The sequence below is a fragment of the Nipponia nippon genome, unplaced genomic scaffold, assembly GCF_047370975.1.
Source record: "Nipponia nippon isolate SJK-2023a ecotype South Korea unplaced genomic scaffold, ASM4737097v1 scaffold_7, whole genome shotgun sequence".
NCBI classification, from domain to species: Eukaryota; Metazoa; Chordata; class Aves; order Pelecaniformes; family Threskiornithidae; genus Nipponia; species Nipponia nippon.
Genome location: NW_028262391.1, coordinates 1,142,501 through 1,159,218, shown reverse-complemented (window position 1 = coordinate 1,159,218; position 16,718 = coordinate 1,142,501). Strand labels below are relative to the sequence as shown.

Genomic DNA, 16,718 nt, shown 5'->3' with positions numbered 1-16,718 from the left:
AATTTTTTGTTTGTTTAGTGCTTAAAGATCCGGACAGCAACCCCTACAGCTTGCTGGATAACACAGAGTCAGACCAGACTGTGGATACCGATGCTAGTGAATCTCACCACAGTAGTAACCGTCGCAGGAGGTCACGCCGGCGAAGGACCGACGAAGATGCCGTTCTTATGGATGGAATGACAGAGTCTGATACAGCTTCTGTTAATGAGAATGGTTTAGGTATGTAAACAGTGGGATGATAGTCCCAGAACAAGCTAAGAAAAAAATGTGTTGTCCATGTAAGTGTAGTGAAACACTTGTTCATTTTTGTTAGTGACGAATCGTTGTTCTGTTAAAGGTTGCTGTCTGATTAAAGAAAGACTTCCTCCATGGCTCTGCCATGAAATCTCCTGTTTACTGAGCTCCACTAGTATTTTCATATGCCTCTTTTGTAAAAACTGTCTGACGGAGACACCAAAGACGAACTTGTTGTTTCGCATTAGTACTGCTGTTTTCACAGAAACAGTGCTGCTGGATCAGCATTCTGTTTTCTCCTCGGTAACCTCAGTCTCAGTGTAGGGAAACTACTTAAGTAGCTGTTAATTTGTCTCTACTCGGCTTCTGCTTAAGTACTTTTCCCTCAGTAAATTCTCTTGATAACCACTGGGACAAGAATATAAGCTGTTGCTTAATAACGTAGGGAAAAAACCTCTTCTTTCATGGGTTATGTGGCTAAAATTTGACATATGGTTACTTATTTAATAAATGAAATCTGAGGTCATTAAGCATATGCCTGAATGTTTTAATGAGCCAAGAGCAAAAAAAAAAAGTAAAATGTAGCTTTTGCATTATTGTGTATGCTTTCAGTATAAAATTATGTTTTTCTTTCAGCCTGTCTTATTTAGCCTGTCTCTTTAACAGAAGCAATTTTAAATGCCCCATGCTGAAACTGCTGAAGAATTTATTTATTTTATCATCAGAAATAGTTCATGGTAAACTTTGCAATTGCAGATGATAGTGACAAAAAACCCCAGCGACGCAATCGTAGCCGCAGGCGTCGCTTCAGGGGTCAGGCAGAAGATAGACAGCCAGGTAATTCGAGTGGAGCTGTGGGTAATCTCAGGTCAAAAGCATGAGAGAATGTTGTGTCTGCTGTTTTACATATAGCTGCATAATATAAAAAGGTTACTCAATAACTAATAAGACTACTAGATAAAGATGAAAGACATTTCTTCTACTAGGAGAACTTTTATAAGTTCTTAATCTGTCTAATGAAACTAATTCATAATGTCTAACTTTCTGCTCGGCCATACGAGTTGCGCTTCTGATCAGTTCTCATTGAAGGCAATAGCCAAACCGCTGTTGACTTCAGTGGTCCAGGATCAAGACAAGCGTTGAAGGTCCGTGACCTGCACTCACTTGCGTCTGTGCGCTTGCACCGAATGTGACACAACCTTTTCAGCACTGGCTGAGAAGCCAAGAGTTGGGATGGCAGGATGCGGGTGCCCTGGCAGAGCGCTGCGGGGGAACTCACATGGGCTCTGCCAGTCCCCTGCCTCTCTCAAACCGCTTCTATCAGTCCTCGGCTTTTGTGAATATTTGTAAGGCATCTGCAAATTGAGGGTGGGAAGGAGGAGGAATTTAAATGAAATTGCATGTTTCCAATTTTTTGTTGTTGTGGCTTGTTGCATTTCTTTTGTGTGTACTAACACTTGAAATGTTAAAGGTGAACTAGCCAATTTTCTAGATAATGCCCTACTTAGAAAACGCTTGTACATACGTGGCATAAGGTAGTAACAGAAGGTCTTCTAGATTGACAGGTTCAAAATTTCACCCATATTTGTCTTCCTTATATCTGTGGTGCTCATACAGCATTTGATTAAGAAAAAAGTTGTTGCATTACACTAACTGAAATGTGGGGGAAGGAAAAAAACCAAACACCTCCCCCCTGTAAAAAACAAAACAAAAACCAAACAACCAAACCCAAAGTAACCCATTACTTTTCAACATCCTAGTTTTGTAACAGCGATTGGTGTTTATAAAGGGGCCGAAAAAGTAAAAATGGATTTCAGCTTTTACTTCTAAGAAACTAATTTCAGCCAGCAACACAGAGAGATGTTAGTCATGATATTTTTCTTTCAAATCTGAAGTAGTCTAAGAAGAAAAAAAAACTTCCCAAACACGATTTCTCAGTCTTTTCCTGTTGATGTCTTTGTTCAAGATACTATTTTCAGTTTGCATAATAAATACTTTTAAATACAACAGTAAGAGCAGTGGTAGTTAGTTATACTGTCTTTGTGAAAAATGCTCTAATAACTTAATCTCTCCATAAATACTTACTAAGTGTATAGTGAGTGAAATCAGAACAACTTCCCCTCCCCAAATGCTAACAATGTGCTTCAGCCATTTAGTCGTATTATTTGAGTTATGTCGCTATACGGTTTGGGTTCCTACTACATACATGAATACTGAGAATCGGTGTCCTACATTGCGTGCCTAAAACATGCTTCATCTTCACATTAGAGGAGCTGGGTGCGGAACCTCAGTTTAAAGAAATAATTCTCCTTGTGCAGAAACTCACTTGCTCTTGACAGTTATGCAAGGACCCAGCTGTAAGAAGTCCAGTTACTGTAACCAAAAATTCATGTGCTGTGCTTCCTATTCTGATGTAGGTTTCATGCACAATCATTCCTAAATCCAGAAAAATAGTTCACCTGAATGCACGATATACTAAATATAATGGACTGTACTGTTCAGTAGAAAATGCTTGCCAACTCTAACGGGCTTTAGCTCATCAAAGACACCAGTGTATATTTAAATTTGTAGTACTGTGTATTCTAAAGATAGAACTGACTCCTCTTAATTGGTGTGGTTACAAGAGGGCGGGATAAGACAAAACCAGGCTACAAGAACATGTGCTGAGGTGGTAAGAAGAAAAGAGGTCAGAAAACCCCTGGCCGGCATCCAGTAAGTGTAGCTGTGGTAGCGCAAACATGGCTGTCCTGCTTTTGAGCACGGGCTCGCTCATACAGAGCCGCTTCAAGTGTCTGTACACACACCACAATTAATCCGCCCGCCCGAGTTAACTGTGTGGATTGCATTTTGAATACCAGGAGGAGGGTGAGCTCTCTTGCCAATTGCTTCATGAAGTAAGAGATTTGAATGCTGCTTTATCGTAAGTGATACCGTACTCTGAACCTCCCCCAATTCTTTTCATATTTTAACATAACTTCATTTCATTAGTGTGAAATTCTTCACTACTCAAGATAGTAAAACCCCGGTGACATAGTCTGTACTTTAAAGAGCCTGCAGTCTGGTCTCTTCAAACCCAGTAAAGAAAGCCCTTATTTTCCAATAAAATGTACAATTGGACCAAAATTACTATTTTAACATTAAGATTCCACCTTAGATCGTCACGTTACAACCAATTTTAGTGAAAACTGTATATAACACAAATTGATCCTTGCTATGTAGTTGATACCTGTAAGTGTGAAGGCCTTTTGTAAGATGTCTCCCAGTTATAGCATAACTTGTACAGAAAAGACATATGAAGCTTAATGCTAAGTTAGACTTCTGATGTGAGCATCACTTGTAATTTTTTTCCTTGAACAGTAACAGTAGCTGATTATATATCACGAGCTGAATCTCAAAGTAGACAGAGAAACCCTCCAAAGGAGACACTAGCAAAAACCAAGAAAGAAACGGTAAGATTTTTTTTTAATGTATGGGTTTGTTTTTTTTCCTCTTCCCTTGCAGCAGAACAGTAAAGGGGTGCTTCATTTGGATTGCTCTTATTTGACTACAAATGCATTTGAGTTCAAGAATAAATTATTAAAAGGAAAAATGGCCCAGAGTAAACAGAACTGGCATCGACTTGTAGACTGTCATTGCAGACTTTAGTCACCAAGTGTAATGTTCAAATTAAGTCCTTACGCATTTCAAAACATTACGCTTTCTAATGTAGCATGAAAACTATCCATGGATGAGTCTTGAGAACTAATCCTTAAAACTCTTTATAAAGAGAGGATACTAGGTAGCGTGTTTAGTGACTTGTACAAAGAAATTATTTTAGAAGAACTAATGTTACAAAGATTGTAGATTTGAGATCTGTTCTCCTTAAAGGATCAGAGTAGCATTACATATCTTAAAAAAAGAATATTCAGAACTGAATAAAGCAGAAATCCTTTACTTCTAAAGTAACATTGAACTTACTGCTACAAGTTAGGTCTGAGTTTAGCAAAATAAGAAAGATCCACTGCTATATGACTGACAAAATCTAATCTTACTGTAGACTTTGAGAGGGGTGTAAAACTCAGCTTTTCAGTCAACTTCTTCATTGGCTTAGAAAAATTGAAATGGTGAAGTAAAACATTCTGGGCATGCCATCCCAAGGTTACCTTGACACGATTCCCTCAGCAGCGCCTGACAGGGAAGTACCCCAGCGGGGACAAGGCAAGTAGCAGGATGCTGCGACAGACAGGATACTGGCGCAGGCAGCCAAGAGGCCTTTCCTATTGCAAAGCTGCTGTGTGAGCCAGAGAGAAATTTGGATTACGCTCTGTATGCTTTTACGGGATTTTTAATATTTTCCTCGTTTTCTTTTTGCAAGGCAAAAGATGCGATTGATGAAAACTGCCCTTCCGAAAAGGCAGTGAATGGTCCTGCTACAACTTCTGGGGATGAGCCTTCTAAAGTACAGCACAGTCCTGATGAAAAGAAAGTCACTGTTCAAGAGGATGGAAATAATCAGGAAGAAGCAGTGCTGAATGGTGTTTCATAAACTGAAGTTCCTAGTTTACAGTTCTTCTACATTACATTTAAAATAGTGCTTGTATAAGCTTGCCAAAGATAGAATATGGATCGCCAGTCTTGACACCGCACTTTCAGTTCCTCCATTTTGGAATACAGAAAGGGGAGGGATCCTGAAGAAATCATATGTTAAACATACTTTGACACCTACTGTGTTATAAATATATCATCAGATGTGCCTTGAGATAGTATATGTAACATTTAAATAAACAAAATTGCTGGCTATAGGAAATGTTATTTTGTTTTCAAAATATGGCAAAGATGTGAGGGGGATCCCTAACATAATACTCTTTATGAAAGCATTAGCTGCTTTTGTTACATTTTTAATAATATGCAACCACTTCTTCACCTGAGGAATACTAGAAAGAAATGCAGTCTAAAATATTTTGCACTGAAATGTAATTTCTCCATTAGTTTAGTCTGGAAACTGGTCTGTTTTAATACATGTTTTTTAAATGCTGTATGTAGAGGAAAAATCTGCAGACCACTGGAATACATTTGTTAAATTCTCATAATCTGCAGGGATACTGGGTGACATTGGCAGTGACTGTTCTACATTGAGGCTTTGTTTGGTTTATTTATTAAACTGTACAGTATTTAAAAATCAAACATAGCTTTAGTTAACACTAAGCTGAATTAGTCATGTCCATTAAGACATAACCTGAACTACTGAAGAGATCAATTTCCAGAAAGTTTATTCTGTATAAACTACATATGTTAGTCCTTAGTAGAGTATTTTTATTTTTGTTTTGGTTGTTTGATGTGCAATATGTTTTTTTTGTATGCTGGTAGTAAAAAAAAAAAATAAACTTTGATCTTCCATCTGTTGACTGTTTCTATCAAATTTAAATTACTATTGACTTTAAGGTTTTCAAGCTGTTAACACTAACCATTGAAACTTACTTGCAAGGCAGCTTGAACCTTTAACTCTTTTCTAAGAGTTTTCTAACATGCTAATCTTCCGTTCTTTAAGGGGATGATGTAAAACATCCGTTAACAAGTCTAAAAAAAACAGACTTCTTTGAGAATCACCTAACTGACTAACATATATAGGGATTAATGCAGATGTAGCTTCTAATTGAGAACTCGGCAGCGTGACACACTAACCCATCTTTTCAGGTGTCAGAGCAAGGAAGCAGAAAACACAGGTGTGGGAAAACGCGGGTAGGAAGATGACGTGAGAAGTCAGAGCAAAGGGGTAATACTGCAGTTGTGCTGACTTGAAAGAAAAAAATTCTGCCTTACCTGATTTCCTCAGAAGTGAGTGAGGACAAGCCCAAGTATTCTGCACCGCCTGGGACTCCAGCTGCTGTACCTGATACAGCTAGAGAAGAGCTGTACCAGCTAGGTTGGGGCATGTCTTTCACTTAAGTCATATTAAAAACTGCCCCTCGCCTTAAGTGCTGACACTCATCGACAGTGTTCCCTCCTGGAGAACAAGCAGTTAAGTTGTCACAGCTGCAGCATGCACAAGCATCTCGGCTGCTAAGGCAGCCACAAGAGTGGAGAACATTTAAAAAACAGGGAAGGGAAAAAAAAAAAGCTATGTTTAAAAAGCGGGTATTATTTGGCAGAGAAAAACAAGTACAGTAACGTTCTGCCTATGGCTTGAAATACGCGTACGCTGGACCAGTGTTCCAGCTGGTTTTTCACCCCACTTTAAAATCTGTAGTAAAGCGAAGTTATCCCTCTCTCTGCATAGGTTCTGAACGTGTTCCAGTTCCTACTCCTGTTACTGATTTGATCCTCTCTTCCTTAACTGTTGTTCTGGCCTATAACTCCTTACAGAAATGCAGCTACGTAGCAGCCATCGTTCACGCAGAGGACGCAAGATGACTTGCACTGCTCTGAAGTAGAGGCTGGTTAGTCCTGGAGGCATGAAAGCTCTGATACCCATTGTATTTATGAACAGGTGAGTGCTAACTGTCACATGTGGTTTTACCGTAGCTGCGGAGAGACTGGCACGAGTCTTGGAGCCCGACACAGCTCTCGGGCCCCAATGCCGATACTTACAGAGACATCTGCTGTGGGGCTCCGGGCAGCCTGACCGCTCCAGCTCAGGTGTCCTCAATGGCTCACGTAAAGAGTTCCCCTTTCCTAACTGCTATTAATGCAAACCTCATTACGTGAATTCTAACTTTGTAGTGTAAGATAATGTCTAAAATTACAGTACTTGCATTACAAATGGCAAATTTATTAAATGCTATAAAATCCATTAAAAACTGGAAGTTACTAAAAAAACCTGGGACATTCCAGACCCATCGGTAACACTCAAGAAGCTCAGCCAACCTTGTTTTTCACAAGGCAAGGACAACGGAGTACGTTATTTCCTATACTTTATTTCTTCAGTCAGAGACAACCACACATCTGTCCCAATTCTTCCCCTCAAATAAATCCTCCTGATTTTTTCCACGCCCTCCCCAACCCAGTCCCTCACGCTAACTTTGGCATACGAAAGAGCAGCAGCATGAACTTTAAACATCGCTAGTTTAACAGAAATTAGGTAGCAGCACATAAGTCTACCTGTATCTGGTAACATGCATTGGCCAAACCCAGTTATTACTCTTTTACACTGAAAATATTTGAGTGGCAGATTTTGCTGCTTAATAAACAACAGCTATGAAAAAAACGTCAAACCTCACTCCCTCACACGTTTTCCCAAAAAGTGACTAAGAAGTGAGTGGGGAAGGAAGGACCTCCCTGGATTTGTATTTCCAGCTTCATTCATATTGGGTCAAAGACTGACATTAGAACTTCCCTTAAGCCAGTTACCAAAAATAATCATTTGCATGGACAAACCCTCTGATTTTCTCTCTCAGTCATTTTTTAGCTTGGTCTTCCAGCAAATCTTTAGCTTCATTGATTTTGGCTGCTACATACGGAGAGCCACCTAGAAGAAAAATAACCTCATGTCACGTCAGATGAAAGAAGTCAGATGAAAAACTTTGTGTTGTTAATAACGCCACAGTACACAGGAAAGAAGTGAGGGTATGGTCTGGAAGTCACTCAGAGAACGAACTGCAGTATGACTGAAGCCATACAAGCTTACGCATACAGTCGCTGCAGGGGCTAAGTGTGCCGACAGCTCATTCCTCTTGGGTTCCTTTTCGTTTATTGGAGCGGGGTTTGTTTCTCCAGTTTTATCAGTCATAAATGAATTGGTCACTAATGACTTAGCATGAAGTTTGTTGTGAATACAGAAGCGTTAAACTAACAAGTCTGCAGATAAACTCCCCCCCAGCTCAAGGCCAGCACATGAACTGCTGCTGTACCAACGGCCTAGTGCAGTTTTTAAACATGACCTACAAGTGACTTGCGAAGGTACGCAAAACAGAATCCACAATGCAAATGCACTGCAATTGTAACTGACGGTGAGGTGCAAAGGTCTGTAGCGTGTATGCCATTCACTAGCATTAGAATCACTCTATTTACGTGCAGCTTAGTTTATTTAGGTCACGTAAAACATGTGAAATGCTCCTAGCAGTCTTTCAGGTTCTGGATGCATTCAATAAGGTTAATTCTGATGTTAACTTCTGCTAGATACTATCTACAAAAGGCAAAGGCGTATCCCAAGGATTATTTTGGATTTTGGTGCATAAAAGTAATGAAGTTCAACAGTCACTTTACAGGAAGCCGTTTTACCTTTTAAGTGAGGATTAAAAAGTTAAATGCCAAGCACTAACACCTGATTCCGACTCACTGAAGTAAACAGTATTTAGAACAGGTACAGATGCACCTCGGGTTATGAACCTTCCGCATAACTAGATTCTGAGCCTTCCGCGTACCACAGACAGAAACACTGCGCAGTTCAGCGTCTCCAACAGAAGCAGAAGGCTCAATACCCACCACTCGTGGTGAATTCCCAGTGCACTCAAATGAACTCGCGCTCACGTGGTACATAACGCGCACCAATAGACCCTGGTCTTTCATCTCAAATTACGGCGATTTTAAGTCTCACTTTAACAAATCATATGGGCAGAAGACAGAGCAAGTAACAAGCTGACCGGCTGAATCTGTCCGCTTGCTTTAGAGCATTCAAACGCAAAAATATGCTCCAAAACCATAAGGATTAAGGCACCCTAAAATTTGTTTTCACTCGGCGTTTTCTGCGTTTTTTTCAGTAGCTGAGGTAGTCATATGTCAGTCACTTCCCCCCTACGCACTTCTATTAATCCGTGTTAGAAACATGTATTAATTAGTCAGTGTGACTTAATTTACTTAACCTTTATCTGGATGATTCAGAAGCATGATCCGTCTATGGGCTTCTCGAATTTTACTTCTGTTGGCTGTAGGGCTTTAAAAGAGAGAGAAAAACTGACTTAAGGGAGCCTCCCCAAATCCCCCAGATCTTTAAAAGATGTCTTAGAGCAAGCAAGCGCTCTGTCTTATCCATAAACTCTCCGGCTTACACGTATGTTTTTCTTTTCCTGTTACTGATGTGTAGCGTGTAAGCCCTGGAGAGGGTTTCTAAGGTTTTCCAAAAGACTGTATGCTGAAGAAGACAGGCTATGGCACTCTAATATGGTGGGGGACATGCACATGGTTGAAAACAAATATAACTACGTTGTAACATTTTTACTGGCACAACTCCCTAAAGGCTGGAGGCAGAGAAATGAAAGAAAATTTGCTCTTGATTGATTTAAAAAAAACAACCAACCAACAAACTGTTTGTATGCAAACTTCACAGTTGGAAGCTGCCTTCAAACAGAACTGGTTCCTATTCCGTATCTTATTAGATACATTTGTGTATTTGGTCTTAAGTCTCTGTAAGTTTTGGCAGGGATAGTTACCATATATCTCGGATGTTCTAGAATAAGTGATGAATTTAGTCCACGTGCAAGAACTGGGTTTGCAGCACCTTCATACTGCGTCTACCTGACATTCACCAGCAGCAAAGGAACCACAAGCAAGCAGCACAGCTGTGTTCCCCGCACCGAGTAAACCCCAAAGCTGTTGAAAACGGTGCATTTCCCTGGCCCTGTACGTGGCTTTTGAATGTGCCAGGGATTTGCAGATGTAGGGAAGTCCAGCTAGAGTTCGCTTTAAGCAAGCTAACATGCAGCAGCAGAGAGTCCCAAATAAGTACAGAAAATCCTGGAAGGCTGCTTCATGCTCCCTGACGTGGCAGTGACATTCCCAGGAGAAGCTGGGCATAGGACAGTCTTTAGCACTGAGAATTATGTCCTTTTCAACCCAGGCCAGCAACTAGGTAACACCGTAGCCTCCGTTTTACCTTTCATGTCTAATAAGTTTCCTTTTACCTCACTCCTAGTATTAAGGCTGCTTCTCGTTTAGTCATCTTGGGCTCAAATCCACCTCTGTAATAACCACTGAAGGCCTGAAAGAGAAAACATGTTAAAAACCCACTGATTTTTAAGTTTAACTTTATCAGTTAAAACAGCTCACTATTGCTTTAGTAGCTGCTGAGCTTTCAGTCTGTAAGAATACTGCAAAGCTCCTTTTGCGCTTGCAATAAGAAATGCAGTTGAAGTAGCGTATCGTTATTTACGCGAGTACTTAAACGTGCCAAAACAAGTTCTCTACTAGTCAACCACCACCAGAATCACTGGGGTTAATTCTGTTATTACTGGCAAAGTTATGCTCAGTATTAGAAGAAAATACGGCAATGCTATACAGAGACAACAGTCTGTAGTTGTTTCACCAAGTAAACTTTTAAATAAGAAGATGCTACTGATAAAGCAAAAACTTACAGGTTTTGGTAGATTCTGAAGTGCTTGTTTTACTTGGGGCTCCATTTGCTTCATAGCTTTTAGCGCATAGCGGCCTTAAAGAAATCAGCGTTGAACAAGGCTAAGTATAAAGTTTCATGAAGATTTAGCAATTCAGTGCAACTGGTCACTTGTGGATTAGAAAGTGGAACAAACTTTTGGGGGGCACAAAAAAGTTAAGGGCTTCGATTTTGTGTTTAATTACAGCCACGTTTCTCAATACAGGCTCTCCCCAAAGCGTCTCCTGTATCGGCTATTAAACCACCAGCACTGAAACGGGCCACGACAAGTACCTCAGTGGCCTCCCACCATCCACGAACCTGCAAATCCCGCTGCCGCTATGGTCAGCCCAACCGCCACCATCGTGCTGGCCTGCACAGGGAAGACATACAAGTACCTGTTTACCAAAGGCGAAGAAAAAAAAAAGCCCACCGGCAACCTCAACGGCGGGCCGGGCTGGCGCAGGGGCCGACAGCACCGCGCCGGGGGAAAGGCGCTCGTAGTGCGAGCGAGCTGGGCCGCGCCGCCCCAGCGCCCGCGGGGCCCGGCCCGGGCGGGGCCGAGCGGCGGCAGCCCCCCGCTGCGGGCGGCGGGGGAAGCCCGGCCCGCGGCGCCGGCCGCCCGGGGCCCCGCTCTCACCCGCAGGCGGCGGGGCCGAGGCAGGAGCCAGGGCCCCCGCCGCGGCCTGTGCAGGGCAGCGCCCGCCCCGCGCCCCTCGGCGCCGCGGCCGGGCCGCGCCAAGGACGAGCCGCGCCCCCGGCCCGGGGAGGGCTGGGGAGCCGCCGGCCCAAGCACAAGCGCCCCCCGGCTCCTGCGGCCATCGCCCGCACTCACCATGGCCGCCCGGCCCCGGCCCCGGCCCCGGCCCCGCGCACTGGCGACCGCCGAGCCGAGCTGGCGCAAGGCCCCGGCTCGCCGTACGGCACCCGACCCGGCCGCAAAGCCGCTACCGGCTGTCGTAAAGCGGCGCGGGGCGGGGAGGGAGCTGCGGACCCCGCCCCGGGGCGGGCGGGAAGCGGGCCCAGGGCCCCGGCGGGGCGGCGGGCGGACCCGCGGCGAGCCCCGGGGGGCAGAGGCGGCCGGGGCCGCTGCCGCTGCCCGCGGGGGAGGGGGCCTTCCCTGAGGACGGTGTCGTCGCCTGGGCCCGCGGCCCGCGGCGATGGCGCTGCCGGGCGCCTGGCAGAGGCGAGCGGCGGGAGAGGCCGGCCGCGGGCCCGGGCGGGCGCTGCTGCAGCGGCGGCGGCGGCGGCGGCGGCGGCGGCGGCGGCGGCGGCGGGGGGGGGGGGGGCGGCAGCGCGGCGGCGGCGTCGGGCCGATGGTGGCGCGGGTCTCGCTCTTCCGGGCGGGGGCGGCTCGCGCCGGGTCTGGCGCCGTCTCGCGCGGCGGGTGTGCTTCCCGGAGAAAGCAGCCGTCCTCCCTGCCGCCCCTCCTGGCCCCGGCCCCGGCCCCGAGCTCGCGCCCGCGCCGGCCACCCCGGCCTCCCTGAGCTTCGCGCTGCCCCCAGGCCCGAGCCCTTCCCGCCTGCGCGGCCGCTGCCGCCGCGGTGCCAGCCCTGCTCCCAGCGCTCCGGCCCGGTTGTTCGACTGCTGGAGGTGACTGCGCAGTGAGGGAGAATTACAGGCCTGGCACTCGTGTTTCAATATTACTAATAACACGGTGTCATCTGCCAATAACACAGTGTCGTATGCAGCATAACAGTCGAGCGTCCGTCCGTCCGTCTGTAGCTCCAGTCTGCTCACAGCTTTGCAAACTGAGTAACGGGGCGGTGAGACCATGCCGGCCTGCAGCCCTAAGGTGCTGCTTCAAACTGGTCACCGCTCAAAGCTCTGAGTGCTGTTGTCTGCTCGGTGCTTCGTCTGCAGGAGTGAAAAGCCTCAGTGTCATCCCCTGCGCTTGCAGATCGTGTCGGTGTGCGCGGGGGCTCCTGGAGGACCCACTGATCAAAGGCTTGTGGCTGCTTACGGCCTCAGACTCGCAAGCCCTCACGTAAGCAGTTTAGTATGAGAGCTGATCGTTGGCTAAGCAGCTTGTAATTTTGCTGGCTCTTGCAGTGGAAGATAGACAGACTTTTTCTTTTCTGCTGTATAGGTTCTGTGAGTACTGTGTTCGCTTTGAATATGTCATAATTTCAGTTTGAGCTTGAATTGTTTTTTTCAGTAAAATTTCAGGTGCCTGATTTAATGGCTTCTGAGATAATGTTTGGAGGTAGTCTCCCGTCTCTTTCCTTCCCTGTCATCCAAATAACACTACAAGAAAATAACCTGCTGCCTTTTAAAAAGGATAGAAGAAGGGTTTTGGTTAAGGCACTTGTACTGTTGTACGTGTGTTTCGTGAGATGGAAATAAAAGGAAACGTTTACATTTGATAAAGGAATCGGATCCCTTCATTGCAGAGCACAAGGCCCCTGGCAGCCTATGGGACCTTTTCAGATGCGGGAAGGGGAGCTAGCAAGTGGAAAACAACTAGCTGTGTGTTTTATGGGGGAACAAAAAACGCCTGTAGAGGTGTATGGGTCTGGAGGCTAACCAGAGTGTCTTCATACGCAGAAGAGGGTTTGGTTTTAAGATGGTTTCCCCTTTGTCCCTTTTCTGTCAAGAAAGCGGGGTGGAGCTGTGCAAGCTCACGACTTTCCCGGGGCATGACTAGTGTTTCGTTTTTCATATCGTCTAAACCAATAAAGTAAGAGACAGGGAATCCTTCCCTGTAATTAATTACATGAGGTTTGATTCTTCCATCTTGACAGAGCCGGTTACTAGATCCAGATCTTAGTGGCTTTTTCCAGATCTTAGTGGCTTTTCATCTTGAAAGGGAGTTTTATTTTATTTCTTTCCTCATTTTCCCCAGTCCCTGTTCAGAAGGACTGGTAGCTCTACTCGCAAAGGGGGTTTTACGGATTTATACTTAGTGGTTCTTTCTGTGGTGGAATTTCTCATTTTTAGAGAAAAAGGACAGACATTATGAAATGTGCAAACTTCCACGTGGGTTGGGAACGGGTTAATAACTGGTACCTAATCCTCTCCTGTGACAGCCCTTTAAAGAAAAGCCAGAAAGGGAGATCTTGGGAAGGCTCTGGTTGCTTGAGAGAGAGAGAGTTCACCTTCACTGAGGAGAAGGGAAACTCTTACCCGTAAGTGGGAAGGCCTGGCCGGAGTTGAGGTGGGATGGAGGGATTTGCATTATTGGTGCATGTTTGATGCCAGCAATTGGAGAAGACTGCTGTCTGAGCCTAGAGGTGGGATAATTCATTTTTGTATTATTCGAAGAAATAATTTAGAATACAGCATTTGAAGATGAAATGTCATAATTCTATTGAAATACGCGGTATATATTTTTACTCCATGAGACAATCCAAACTTTGTTTCTTCCCACAGTTTCTTGCGCTTCCCTGTCAGAACTAAAGGACAACTAGGTGTGTCCCAGCGTGGACATCACTGTGGGCACGTTATGTTGGATGAAGAAAACAAAGCCAGAGTTACAAAGTGCCACGCTCGCTAAGGAAGAGGATATTTTGGAGACTTCTAGCATGTTCTGAGTATGGTCTTTTTTCAGGGCTTCTTTACGTGCCATGTGTTTCCCAGAGGTATATGATATATGAAATATTCTTCTACCTTCTGCTAGCTGAAGGGAGAAGCAGTTGCTTTCCCTTCCTTAGCACCGCCCGTCTCTGTAGTGCTTTGGCATGGGTGATGGGTGCCAGCTATTGTATCTGTTTACTGACCACGGTACGTAAATGCTGCCACTAAGCTTTCCAAATCTGTATCAGAATTAAAATAAGTTTTCTGCGCATAAATTTGCAAGTAGCTGCTCTAATCTTGTCTAAATCTATTCCCTTTTCCTCCTCTGCTGCTCAGGAAACCGTATGCAGCGCAGAAAGGGACTGGGTGTTTAAAAGCTATGTTTTAAGTTCATGTCAGTTCACATGTCAACACACAAAGTCAATAAACACTTATGTATCTGAGTAGCTTTAATAATAAGTGCTTGAAGGATCAGAGCTGTGATAGATTATTTCTGAAACCGTAAGGTTTATGAATTATTACCTATATGTAGCTTGTGTTCTCCAGAAACAAATCATCCAGATGCCCCTCTTGGCAAATGGTGTCTTAAGTCTTTAAGTCTTGCCAAATGCGGAAAGTGGATTTTGTTCAGGTTCTGCACATAAATATTAATCTTGTGCTTGTTACACAACAAGTAGGCTCATGGTTTTTAAGTCTTGGTCCTTCAGGCTACTACAGGGAGAGCTTTATGGCTACATTGGTGGCCATATAGACACAGGGCACGTTGCTGAAATACTAGTTACTACTGCTGATCTATAGGAAGCAGGAATCGTGTATCATGAATAATATCAAAATCAAACAAAAACAAAAAAGGCAGAAAACCTCATGGAACCAGAACTATTTTTTTTCCCCACAAATAAAGTTGGAAGTGACTTCTTTTGCTATCAGAGTTTCCATTTATTTAGAAATCAAAGTTCTATTCTGTTTGCCTGATTAGTTCATTTTATAGCACCTCATTGCTCTGGATCTTCTGTCCGTCAGCCTTGTGGTGGTGTACGGAAGGTCATTCACAGGGGAAGATTAATCAGCTCTAATGGGCTCAAATGAAATAGATGCACTACAGGTTTTATCCCTTCTGCAGAATGGCTGTTTTTGAAATCAGGAGGAAGGCAAAATTATCGAGTGTTTAAGAAATACACTCTCAGTTGGAGTACAAAACCTTTTATTTTACCTACTGTGTTTCTAAACTACTCCCTTTCTATTTTCCAGAGAAACCCTGAAGCTTTTGTAGTTGCTTCTGTCAGGAGTTTTATCCTACTGCTATCTTCAGGTTTTCCACTCGGGGGTTAAAATACCTCATGACAGAAGATTATTTTTCTTTTGAAAGCTTTATCTTACTGGGCTATCCAAAGCAGCCGGTCTGTAGTACCTACGTAAACTTTTCCATTAAAGCAGATCACTTCTGCAGACATCTGGCAGTGCTCTCTCTTAACTGTATCTTCCCCACACTGGACAGAAGGTGAAACAGATGATAGCTGTGCTTTCGGAAGGCTTGTGATGTACCTTTTAAATGCCTATAAAAGACTGATAAACATCTGTTTAAGTGAAAACACTACCCTCTAAATACATAGCGGACAAGAAATAATTCAGGTATAACCCTTTTTACTGTTCTCTTTTGATACGATTATTTAATAAAAGTGTTGCTGAGAGGCTGGCATATGTGGAACGGAGGACATGATGCGTCTGCCACGGTGTAAGTTTTTTGGTTGTGGGTGGTTTTTTTTCTTTTTCTTGAAACACACAAGTTTATCTGGATTTCACTTAGGAAGAAACCTGCTCTCTGATGGAGTGCTAGGCAGTGACGGGTGCTGCACAGAGCACATGCTGCTCTCCCCACTTCTGCAGGGACGTTCTGCCAGCGAGTGGAACGGCAGCGGGACGAGGTCAGCACATCAACTGTTGGGGTTTTTCCTGGGAGAAGCTGGAAGGGTGGTCTAGGTCTTCTGCAACGCCTCATTTGGGAAGGAGGGGAGGGGATTAGGGACAGCTCTGAATCTCTCCTTATAGTAGGGACGCTGGGGAAGTGGGGCTTTTCTTTGCAAAACCATTCTTTGCAAGCAGAATCGAGTATTTAAGACAACACGGTGGTAAGCGTGGTCACCAACGGCAGGAGAAACAGCACAGAACCGGAAAACTTGCTCTGCTGGTCTCTCGCATCGTCGGCAAATGCCCCGTTTCTCAGGGTATTGGCATTGGGACAGTTACCTTCTTTTATTTAGGAGTGTTTCTAGTTTGTATAAATCCTTGATTGTTTACCAGGTGTGTGGCTGTGTTCCAGATGAGAGCTCTAGCCACTGGCTTGTGGGAGGGACAGAGACTTGTTTCTTGGTTCCGGTAAATACTTCTGAAGCCTCATTTGAAATGTCAGAGAATGCATTTCGTTCATCACTGACTAATTTCATAAGCCTCACTCTGGGACATCTCACTGTGTCCTTTGCACAGGCTGATTCATCTCCGTCTGGCATACGTAAAACAGGATCTGAATTTGTCCCTCCACGATGGAAAAGGTCTGATTGTGTAGCATAGCTCAATGTAATGCCTCATGACACAATATATAATGCAAGTTTTGGATGGTTTTTTTTTTTTCCTTCTTGGAACTTGTGCTTAAGACACTGCTGATGAGGGACAGTTAAAGTGAAGACATAGG

The 16,718-nt window shown here is 44.3% G+C and overlaps 3 protein-coding genes across 13 annotated transcripts in view; 2 read left to right on the top strand and 1 right to left on the bottom strand.

Moving 5' to 3' along the window:
- FXR1 (FMR1 autosomal homolog 1) overlaps positions 1-5,610 on the top strand; it is a 37,998-nt gene extending 32,388 nt beyond the window's left edge. For 5 of the 6 annotated variants that reach the window (XM_087739251.1, XM_087739250.1, XM_087739249.1 and 2 more), the window contains 4 exons: positions 19-219; positions 991-1,071; positions 3,592-3,683; positions 4,589-5,610. In XM_087739251.1, coding sequence (XP_087595377.1) covers positions 19-219; positions 991-1,071; positions 3,592-3,683; positions 4,589-4,759 — 545 coding nt within the window. In that variant the 3' untranslated portion in view covers positions 4,760-5,610. The remainder of the gene's footprint in view (positions 1-18; positions 220-990; positions 1,072-3,591; positions 3,684-4,588) is intronic. The other variant, XM_087739248.1, reaches the window with a different exon arrangement.
- Positions 5,611-6,033: 423 nt separating this feature from the next.
- On the bottom strand, positions 6,034-11,483 carry DNAJC19 (DnaJ heat shock protein family (Hsp40) member C19). 5 transcript variants are annotated; one of them, XM_087739259.1, is made up of 7 exons: positions 11,352-11,483; positions 10,838-10,889; positions 10,500-10,573; positions 10,050-10,126; positions 9,012-9,082; positions 7,588-7,678; positions 6,034-6,273 (listed from the first exon to the last, which is right to left on the bottom strand). In XM_087739259.1, the coding sequence occupies exons 1-6, from the start codon at positions 11,352-11,354 to the stop codon at positions 7,608-7,610; spliced, it is 348 nt and encodes a 115-aa protein (XP_087595385.1). In that variant the 5' UTR covers positions 11,355-11,483; the 3' UTR covers positions 6,034-6,273; positions 7,588-7,607. The 5 variants fall into 5 exon arrangements, with proteins under 5 accessions (XP_087595385.1, XP_087595384.1, XP_087595383.1 ...); XM_087739258.1 differs by having other exon boundaries at positions 6,034-6,270; XM_087739257.1 differs by lacking the exon at positions 6,034-6,273 and having other exon boundaries at positions 7,108-7,678; positions 11,352-11,476.
- Positions 11,484-11,983: 500 nt separating this feature from the next.
- LOC148050743 (uncharacterized) overlaps positions 11,984-16,718 on the top strand; it is a 302,993-nt gene continuing 298,258 nt past the window's right edge. The window contains exons 1-3 of one of the 2 annotated variants that reach the window (XM_087739255.1): positions 11,984-12,503; positions 13,889-14,097; positions 15,837-16,718. The exon at positions 15,837-16,718 is cut by the window's right edge and continues 3,331 nt beyond it. The gene's annotated coding sequence lies outside the window, so the exon portion shown is untranslated. Of the gene's footprint in view, positions 12,504-13,888; positions 14,098-15,836 lie in introns of those variants that run through there. The other variant, XR_015700443.1, reaches the window with a different exon arrangement.